This window comes from Hydra vulgaris, chromosome 15, assembly GCF_038396675.1.
Source record: "Hydra vulgaris chromosome 15, alternate assembly HydraT2T_AEP".
NCBI lineage: Eukaryota > Metazoa > Cnidaria > Hydrozoa > Anthoathecata > Hydridae > Hydra > Hydra vulgaris.
This window is the reverse complement of record NC_088934.1, coordinates 40,955,774-40,966,027: the sequence shown is the minus strand read 5'-3', so window position 1 is coordinate 40,966,027 and position 10,254 is coordinate 40,955,774. Positions and strand designations below refer to the sequence as shown.

The 10,254-nt window shown below is 28.8% G+C and overlaps 1 protein-coding gene across 4 annotated transcripts in view; it reads right to left on the bottom strand.

Annotated features, from left to right (window-relative positions):
• Positions 1-1,110: 1,110 nt before the first annotated feature.
• LOC100213424 (radial spoke head protein 6 homolog A) overlaps positions 1,111-10,254 on the bottom strand; it is a 47,346-nt gene continuing 38,202 nt past the window's right edge. For all 4 annotated transcript variants that reach the window (XM_065820129.1, XM_065820130.1, XM_065820131.1 and 1 more), the window contains 6 exons: positions 8,621-8,737; positions 8,381-8,478; positions 4,500-4,647; positions 4,176-4,424; positions 3,710-3,827; positions 1,111-1,417 (listed from right to left, as the gene is read on the bottom strand). In XM_065820129.1, the coding sequence (XP_065676201.1) occupies positions 1,198-1,417; positions 3,710-3,827; positions 4,176-4,424; positions 4,500-4,647; positions 8,381-8,478; positions 8,621-8,737 (950 nt within the window). In that variant the 3' untranslated portion in view covers positions 1,111-1,197. The remainder of the gene's footprint in view (positions 1,418-3,709; positions 3,828-4,175; positions 4,425-4,499; positions 4,648-8,380; positions 8,479-8,620; positions 8,738-10,254) is intronic.

The following is a 10,254-nucleotide window of genomic DNA, read 5'->3' as shown; positions in this document are numbered from 1 at the left end:
GTATTTATTTAAAAAAATTTATGAAATTTTAAAATTACAGATTCTATAGTATTTAACAAGACATCAACGGCAGTAGAAGCTGTATTATGAATAATGTGTGCAGGACAACCGACTCCTTCTATATTTGCAGACAATGTTTCTTTTAAGTTTTAAAACACATTACTTATTCCGTGCCTTTCTGTCCCTCTAAAATTAGTATTATCAGCTCCAAATGCCACCAGGCCTTTTGCTATTATAGCTGTTCAATGTATTTCTACAAAACGTTGTTATTGTATCGGCGGTTTCATTAGACAAGGTTTGTAACTCAAGGAGTTTAACTTTTATTTCATTTTTTCTTCTTTTAATACAAAGCCATTTTTTTGTAAAATTGTCTGAAAAGTGACACTACCTTTTTGGCATGCTTGTTAAATTACTCAAACTAAAGCAAATAATTAAAATTTAAAAACAATATTGTGCTAATAATAAAAAGAAATCAATGTCAATACGCAACAGATAATAAGCATGGTGTTGAGTCTTAAAATTTTAAGCACGCTTTTTTTAATTAAAAAAAATAGTGAATTAGGTAGTCATTGAATTGCCAAGCAAAATTCTGTTTCTTTAGAAAAATTTTATCAAGTTATCACTTGCGCAACAAAAAATGTTTCTTATTGTAAAAGGTGGTGCTCCGTGCGTTCGAATATCAATATTTTTACGAATTTTAAGAGATTTTTTAAATATGTCTAATCATTTTATATTGACCGGGACAACTAGACTTTTGACAGGGACACAGAGCTTAAAACCGGGACTTTTCCCGGTGTATAGGGACGTATGGCAGACCTAACGGTGGTATAACCGCGGAGAAGGATTTAACCGGGAAGCTCATCCATCTTTCCTAATCAGTGTCGCTGATTCCCCCTGAAACCACCTTAATAATCACTATAAGAAAAGGATCTCTTTACTCCACCACCATCAAGTTCTGAATCTCATTACCTTTTCCTTAGGGAATAAAAATATTTACTGTAACTTAAGAAACAGTTGATTTGAATTTTTGTAATAATGTCCTGCATAACTGTGAATGTATCTTTCACATGAACCAATGTTCTAGTAATAACAAAAAAAAATAGTTGGACATTTTTATTATTACACAATTTTCTTTGAATTAATTATTGTAAATAAAATTAAAATACACATAAATTAATATATTATATATTCTTTTATTCATTCATCATTATTTTCTTCTTCTTCGTTTTCTACTTCTTCGCCAGCTTCTTCTTCTTCTTTGGCTTTTAAAGCTTTTTCTTCTTCAGCCGTTGGATCCTCTTGCTCGGTTGTTTCTGGACCAGTAGGAAATTCTTGCTGGACATCTGGTGGAGCGGGTGGATTATAGTATGAAGGCAAATACTTTTGACCCCAACCAACATATAGGTTTTCAAAAAATCTAAAAAATAAAAAAGTATTTTAATAATTACTCGTATATTATATAAAAAAAGTAACCGTAAATACATGAACAAGTTACATATTTTACTTTATATGGATACAAAAATCTTTAAATGACCAAACTTATTGTTAACATTGTTAACTATTGTCAAAGAGTACTACGGAAACTTATCAAAAAGTTTAATTTAGCGGCGCACGGAAATATTTCTCATAGGGTATTGGGTCCAGAAGACAGGGGGTGAGGTCCTTCTACAGAGGAGAAAATTAGCATTCATTGAAAATCATATTCTTGTAAAAAGTCTAAAAGAATATTTATTAACATTACCAACACTGTATACAATTTATACTGTATAATCCAACACTGTATAATATATACTGTATATATTAGGAGATATTACCTCACCCGCATAATTCATCACATATAGTCTAAACTCATTAGTACTTGTTTCTTTTGATGAGCATCAATCTACAATAATGGTTCTTAACCTTTTCGTAGTCACGAACCACTTTCAAAATTTTAGCAATCTGATGGACCCCTTCCAAACTTAATTGCAAATGTATATATATAAAAAAGAAACTTAAATACGTTTATACATACACCGTTATTTATTAGTATCAAGTTAAATTAGGCGCATTACAGTTGTTTAATGAGATGGCTGCAGATGTTTCTTTTTGATAAGCACACTAAACTGAGGTGCTGTCTTAGACAACATAAGACGCATTTCGTCTTTAACGTCTACCGGTTACGATTTTGAGTTTTTTGAGAGGTTTTATATCATTTAAATAACTAAACATGTCGGCTAAGTAAGTTTGTCATTGTAAAAAATTTTCAGTCACTAAAATTTTGATACAATCCGCTTTTATTATTTTTCAAAAATATCGAGACTTCTACGCGTAACTTGAATAAACGCTTCAAAACTTGTCTTTTTGATAATCAGCAAACTTCTGTATAATACAGTAGTATTTACAGCAGTATAACGTGAGTCGCAAAGCAGAAATTTTTATTTCATATTTGGTGTTTCTAGATGTACATAACGTACAAACACTTAAAAGTGGCTACACTCTGATACATCTGGACTCTCATTCAGTTAATTGCACATATCTTACTTATAACTATTATTTAAAAATATAAAAATTTCAAAATATTTAAATTAAAAATTTTTTTTTTTATTTCGAAAATTTCAAATTTTAAAAACATAAAAAGTTCAAAAAAGCAAATTTTACGGACTCCAAAACGCATGGCATGGTTCTTTGAGGAGTCCATGGACCACAGGTTAAGAAACCCTGATAAACAAAATAAAGCTTTTAGAAACAAGACCGACTTCGCAGCTTATCCAAGCAATTTTTTTGTCTACAAATCCAGAATGTTCTATTAGCAGGTCATTTATTCTTTGCGTGCACATTGCAAACAGTTATAAACTAATGGAGCATATAGAATTATTCAATTTTATTTGTTTATTTTTTATTTAATTATTAAAAAATTAAGTATCTAATTATTTTTGCACCCACCCAATCTCTAAGTTTAATTATGGAAAAATATTAAAAAACTTTGACCTTAAAACTTAATTGGGGATCAAACCCGATTCCTTTTCTCCCGATTCCCTTTCCTCTTGCCTACACACCAACTACTAGAACTTGCAAGGTAAAGCCGATATAAAAATAATTACAATTATTACAAAAACCTTTTGGTAATACTTCAATATTTATAAGTCATAATAGTGCCACACCTAAATATGGACAGGAACAATAGGAAAATAACATGTTTTCTGACTTCTCGATAAGCTTACTTCAAATTAATAAAACATTTAAAAATTACTGAACTTTTCCATTATAATCTTAGTTAAAGTTATGATAGAAGACATTCTTCTTCATTTTTTAGTAAACTCTGTGGCACAAAAAAATTCAAACTTTTCCTGACAATATTAACTCTTTAACAACCTTAGGGCTAAACAAGAGGATTTGCTGATAATACAAACATACATTCCAACCTTGATAAAAAGATACAACTAACGCATTTTAAATGTAATTAAAACTGCACTAGCTTACTTATCTTGCAATTTTACAAAACACAAATGTTTAGACATATTTTCTGTGCAATTTAACTGTTCTATGGATAAAAGGTGTTGGCAGTGTGATGGGCTTTGAGATTTTTAGGTTCTGAATTAATAATGAATATATTTACTACGCAATTGTATTGTTTAGATATATTTATTGGATTTTAGTAAAAAGTTCAAATAAATAAATAAAATACGTAAGAACACTTAAACATACTTTGTAAGAACATAAAACATACTTTCCCTTAGCTATAGACACTGCACCTGGCCATAAATTAGAATGCGCAACTGCTACAGCATAGTCTGGTAAAACTTTTGATGATATACGAACACTCCAAGCTCTATGTACTCCAACATCTATAATGTAGAAATGAAAAAAACAAATGTGTTACTATTTACTATTACAATATATTATAAGAACCTTTATCGCAAGTATTAAATTTTAATTATTAATTTTAAAAACCATTTAACTGAGTTTGTACAAACTTATCTTTACTTTTTTATCTCCTAAACTAATCTTTACTTTTTTATCTCCCCTAAACTAGGTTAAACCTTGACAAGAAAGCCCATGTAGCGGAATTCAATATCAAGAGCACATGCACAGAAAAAAATCCATCACTACACCACTACCTCTTTCTTTTTTATTTTTATAGTAAAACAGATTGATAAAAATATTGTGAAAAAATACTAAACAAAATAAAATACTCGAATCATCTGCAACACTTGACAATATTGTTGGACCAGTTTCAGGCTTGATGGATTCTTTATTTTCCTCCTCTTCGCTTTCCTCTTCATCTGTATCTTCATCTTCTTTTTCGTAAGGATTAAACCAAGAACATCTACCTTGCGGCAAGAGGTAATGAGTATGGTGCACCCAACTTGTCATTGATGGGTCTGTTAGTTCATTTAGAGAAAGACCCTCAAACTCATCGTTGACCATATAAGACTTGTGAGCTAGAATAAATAACATTAGAAAAATCAAACCAAGATAGACCAAACATTTTAAGGAGAATATAGTTCAAACAAAACCTTCTTCAAGATCTTCCTCCTCTTCATCATCATTATCATCAAATATGTAGAAACCAGCAGGACTAATTTGAGTGCAGGCAGATATTCGAGAAATTTGTGCACGAAGTAACTGAGATTCATTACCTGGAAATGGTGGATACGATTTTATCTAAAGATGATCTTTAAAGTAGAAATTTTTAGGAAACGTTTTAATTAAAGTCCTAACAACCACAGAGCAAAACATTAACTGTCATCTTTGCTTTGTCACTTTGACACGCAAAAATTAAAACTTTAAGAAAAGTGACAAAATTGGGTTTAAAACGAAAAGCAATTTTTATTAATACTATAAAAATAGTTTGCTCATAAATAAGTAGCTAAAACATTAAATATGTAATAAAACATGTAATAAAAAATGTAACAAGAAAGAAAGAAATACTAACAAAATATCTAAAGAATTGAGAATGACACCTTGAGAAAACTATACAGGAAAAAAATCAGAATAACCATAGAAAAAAAAAATTAATTTTGTTTGTTTGTTGCATACCATTATAAGTCAAAATAAAATAAAAATTCATCATGGATTTGTTTTTGTATTTAAGTAGAATGTTGAAAAATTATTAAATTTATCCATTCATCCAATTCATCCATTTAAATAATGGTGCAAAGTTTTACATCATTTTGAATTTTACTTTAAAAGAAAAACCAAATGGGAAAATTTTGATTATGATTATAAAAATGGTTTCAAAACTTTTATAGTTGAAAACAAGTTATCAGATGAAATAATCATTTCCATCTCTTGTTCTCTGTTAGGGGTTAATCATTTTTTAAGTTTAAAATAGAACTCAAATTTAGTTTTACATAATTGATATCTTTACAGCTTAAAATAACACATCACAGTTATTTAAATTTTAAAGGCAACACTCTTACTAAGTCCTCTAATTTACACAATCTTAGATTATCTTTCACAACTGACTTTATTTTTTTTTTTTTTTTTTTTTATGTATATATTTCGCAGTTTTAAAAATACTGCAATACCAAAATGTATAAATAAATAAGTACATGGCAGGGGCAAAAAAAAGACAAAAATAGTCTTATCACTAAGTTCCGTAGTTTACATCGTATTTTTACATTATAAAGCAGTAGTTTTATAAGATAAATATTTTATTATACCGTTAAAAATTAATTGAAATATATTTTTATTTAATTAACAAAAGCCAAAAAACAAAAAAATATGACACAATTTAATAAAAGACAATAAAAATCTCAAGGTGTACAAAAAACAAAACAAAACAAAGTTATATATAAGAGCTGATTTGAAAATAAAGTTATAAAAAGAACTATTCGTTGAAATAATTTTATTGATTGTTAATCAATAATTATTAATGGGATTAAGAGTTATTTTTTACATTGTTTAAGTTAATAATATCAAGAACAGAAAAAAGCAAACCAGGTGGCTTGTTCGCATAAGGAAATTAAAAAGATAAATAAAGAAAATAAAAACCAGAAAATAATAAAAAAGATTAAAAAAAAAAAAAAAAAATTTTTAAAATAACTTAATTCATTGTCAATAGTAAGATGTTTTTGTTTAAGTTTATTTTAAATTTGTGAAAAGAAGTAGTAGTTTTGATGTCGTTATTAAATTAAGAATTCCATAATTTGGGTCCTCTATTTGCAATAGAGAATTTGGTGGCCGTATAATAGGTTTTGGGTTGAATGTAGTTTTGATTTGAAAATCTAGTAGAGTAAATATGATTTATTTTATTAAAAAAGGTATTAAATATTAGAGGTGTCATTTTATTATCAATTTTATACATACAATTGAGTATCTGATAAATGTTTAGATGATAAACATTGAGTATATTAAGTTTATTAAATAAACCTTTTGAGGGCGTTAAACTGTTTACATTTGAAACAATTCGTATAGCATGTTTTTGTCTTCTGAGTAGTTTTTTTATTTTGGTTGCGTTGGTGCTGCACCAAGCAATGTTCCCATAATTAAGGTAGCTGTGAATAAAAGAAAAGTATATATTTTTTAAACAGTTTTGGTCTAAAAACCTTTTAGCTTTATATAATAAGCCAATATTTTTTGATATTTTGTTTTCTATTATACTTATGTGTTCATGCCATGAAAGATTTTTGTCTAGAAATACTCCTAAGAACGCGCACGAGTGCTCTCTTTTTATAATAGAATTATCAATACAAAGATAGAGAAGTTTTAACAAAATAATTTTTTTTTCGTGGAGTCTATGAAAAAGAGTGTATGTGGTTATAATTATATTTAAGGATAGTTTATTCAACTTGAACAACTCAGTTAAATTTGTGAGTTCCTTATTGACTGTTTCAAATAAGAAGTTGATGTTACTATTAGAGTAAAACAAGTTTATATCATCGGCGAATAAAATTGAAGCTAAAATATTAGAAAACCTATGTAAGTCGTTTATATAAACAAGAAAGAGTAGTGGTCCAAGTATTGATTCTCAAGGAACACTGCATGTGACTGTCGTATATTTTGATTTTTCTTCGTTATACAATATATATTGTTTTCTATTTGTTAAATAACTTTTAAACCAATCAATGTTTGAGTTTTTTATGCCATAATGTTTTAGTTTAGCTAGAAGAATGTTATGATCAACTGTGTCTTGTGGAATGTCTTGACTTATTTCCGAATTGTTTGTTGTAAAGAATGTTATTACTATTTAGAAAGGAACAAAGTCTATTGTACATAATTCTTTCTAGTATTTACAACGTTTGAAACATCACCGGATTTGAAAATTGGTACAACTTTTGCAATATCAAGTTTTTCAGGACAAATGCCTTGTTTTAAAGATAGATTAAAAATGTGTAATAGTGGAATAGTTATATATTTTATCGATTTTATAATGACGCAACTACTAATATCATCATATCCTAAACTTTTTTTAGGTTTTAATAAAAACATTGCATCAAACAGATCTTTTTCCGTAAGTTTATTATTGTCTATTACATTGGTAATATTAGAATTTAAAAAAGATTCGAATTTTACTTTTGTTTTTTTTTGACTTCACATGGAAAACATATTTACAATCAAGTCATGTCTTTTCTCCTCTAGACAAGGTACAAAAACGTATTGTAAATGTAGTTGGACCTGCTTGCTACCAAGCTTTAACTCCCCATCATCATAATGTTGTAACTTTTTTTCTTCTAAAAATACTACGATGATCACTGCTCAAATGAGTTATATCTTGTTTCATCAACCAAAACTCACTTTGGCATGACTCATCTTTTTGCTTTATTTGTTTCCTTACGATCTAAGAACTTTATTTCGTCTAGTTTTTTTAAATAACTTCAATAGTAATAACTTTAACTAACTTTTTTCTTTTTTTTAAATATTTATCCTTTCACCAAACATTTTGTAAAATAAAAGCAGTAAATCAGGTTTGCATGCAATACTTTGCAACTAATCATGCAACTGCTGCTACAACTTGTGTTGTGTGAATCAAATTGTGTAACTGCTGTTCTTATGAGTATTAAATTGTTTCTATATTTAAGAATGTTTAAAAAAAATGTAAAGCAATTATTGAAAAAAGACAAAAGATATTGTTGAAAGTAAAATGACTGCAGTAAAAAATGTTTTACTATTCCATTTTTTAGACTTTTATTTCAATGTTGCTTAAAATGAAAGTAGGGAGTTTGATATTGTTTTGTTAATGTCAACAAAGAACGCACTTAAACTTTTTTTTAAAAATGCTTTAAAAATGTTTTGGTGGGTGACTTTATTATTTTTTTACTTTATTTTGGGTTGTAAAAAATCTAATATGTACGTTTAGTGTTTTTTTATGCTTTGGACTGGGTGTTTTACCCTATCTATACATACAAAAGAATAACTACCCCTGATATGAAAATTCAAGATCCATTTTACTTACTTGAGTATCTAATCGACCAGTAAAGAATTTAATAATTTTCCGTGCAGCAACAATTTCTGCTGGAGTAACATGGGGTAACTTGATCCATGGTTCACCAGCTAAAAAAAAAATTACAAAATTGGATAACTTGATCCATGGTTCACTAGTAAAAAAAAGAATAAAAAATAAACTGACAAAAATTTTATTTCATGAAATAAAAAAGTGAAAAACAATGATGTAAAAATAATTTTAAAAACCTACGTTCATTGCACACAAAATAAACTTTTTTGTTTGAACCAACTCTATGTGCTTCTCTTGGAATTGGTGGCTTTGGTTTCCATTTCTTTTTTAGTGTACTTTTCTCTCTTGGTCCATCCCCTTAATCATTAAACAAAAAATGTTTAAAAAAATAAAACATTGAAAATCATATAAACATTCAAGCAAAACAAAAAAACTGTAAACTTTACACTAAATTTATAAACTCTTTAGTTTAAATATATTATGTACTTTTATTTATTTTGTTACTTAGAGATACTTAATTTTATTTTCAAAAGATCACATCCCTAAGAATGGGGGAGTATTGGGGATAAGGAGTAGTGTCAAGGAGTATTTAAATACAGTCTTCTCTTAAACTATTGACCATATCCCTTAATGGATTATTATATGGATATATATATATCCCTTAATTTTTATCCGATTAGTTTTTTAATTATCGATCAGTCTTCTTTCTGTTATTAGCAAGGTCTTTGAGTTTTTGATCAACAAATTTTTCACATCCCATATTGAGTCAAATAAATTACTATCAGAAAATTAATACAGTTTTCGATCTTCTCATTTTTTGGCTGACTTGCTAATTGCTGTGACTGAAAGAAATTATCGTGCATTAGATGGAGACAGAGGCTAGGGCTATTGATCTTGACATATCTAAGGCTTTCAACAAAAATTGACATGCTAGTCTTCTCCATAAGCTTGTTTTATATGGTGCACCTGGGAAAGCCTTTGAGATCATCAAATCATTTCTTTCTAACCACTTTATTAAAGTCATCCTCAAAGGCCAACACTCTTCTTTATTTCCAGTAAGTTCTGGGATACCTCAAATTCTATCTTTGGTCCTGTTTTGTTTGGTATCTACATTAATGAACTTCCTGACAACCTTACATCTAAAGTAGCTCTTTTTGCTGGTGACTTAACTTTATAATACTGTCTTGATAAAAAGTTTTCTCTTTTCAATCGCTTAGAACAGACAGCCAATTTTGATTCTGATCTCACTTCTGTAACAGATTGGGGCTCACAGTGCCTTGCAAATTTTAACTCCAACAAAACTCAGTTATTTACTTCAAACAACTATTGCAGTACTGTCAACATTCCTATATTAATGGATGGCAACCCTCTCACTGAGTCCTCTGCCTTACGTCTTCTTGGATTATTGTTTACTACTAACCTTTCATGGAAACCATAAATACCATCGATTGCTAAATTAGCATCTGCTAAGGTTGCTTCTCTTTATCATCCTCACCATTTTCTCTCTCCTGATTCCATTCTCTACCTCTACAAACCTCTTATTCCTTCCTGTATGGAATACTGCTGATATATTTGGGCTGGTTCTTCTAATGATGCTCTTTCTCTTCTAGACAAGGTCCAAAGTCCAAAAATGCATTGTAAACGAAGTTGGACCTGCTTTGTTTGCTAAGTTTGAAGCTCTTTCCCATCATTGTAAAGTTGCATCTCTTTCTCTTTTCTACAAATAATATTATGGTTGCTGCACAAAGGAGCTATCATCTCTAGTTCCATCTACTAGAACTCAATCTTGCTTGACTCATCATTCAGCAAAGTCTCATTCTTTTACTGTATCTGTTCCTGCATGCTCTAAAAACTTTTATTTGTCTAGTTTTTTC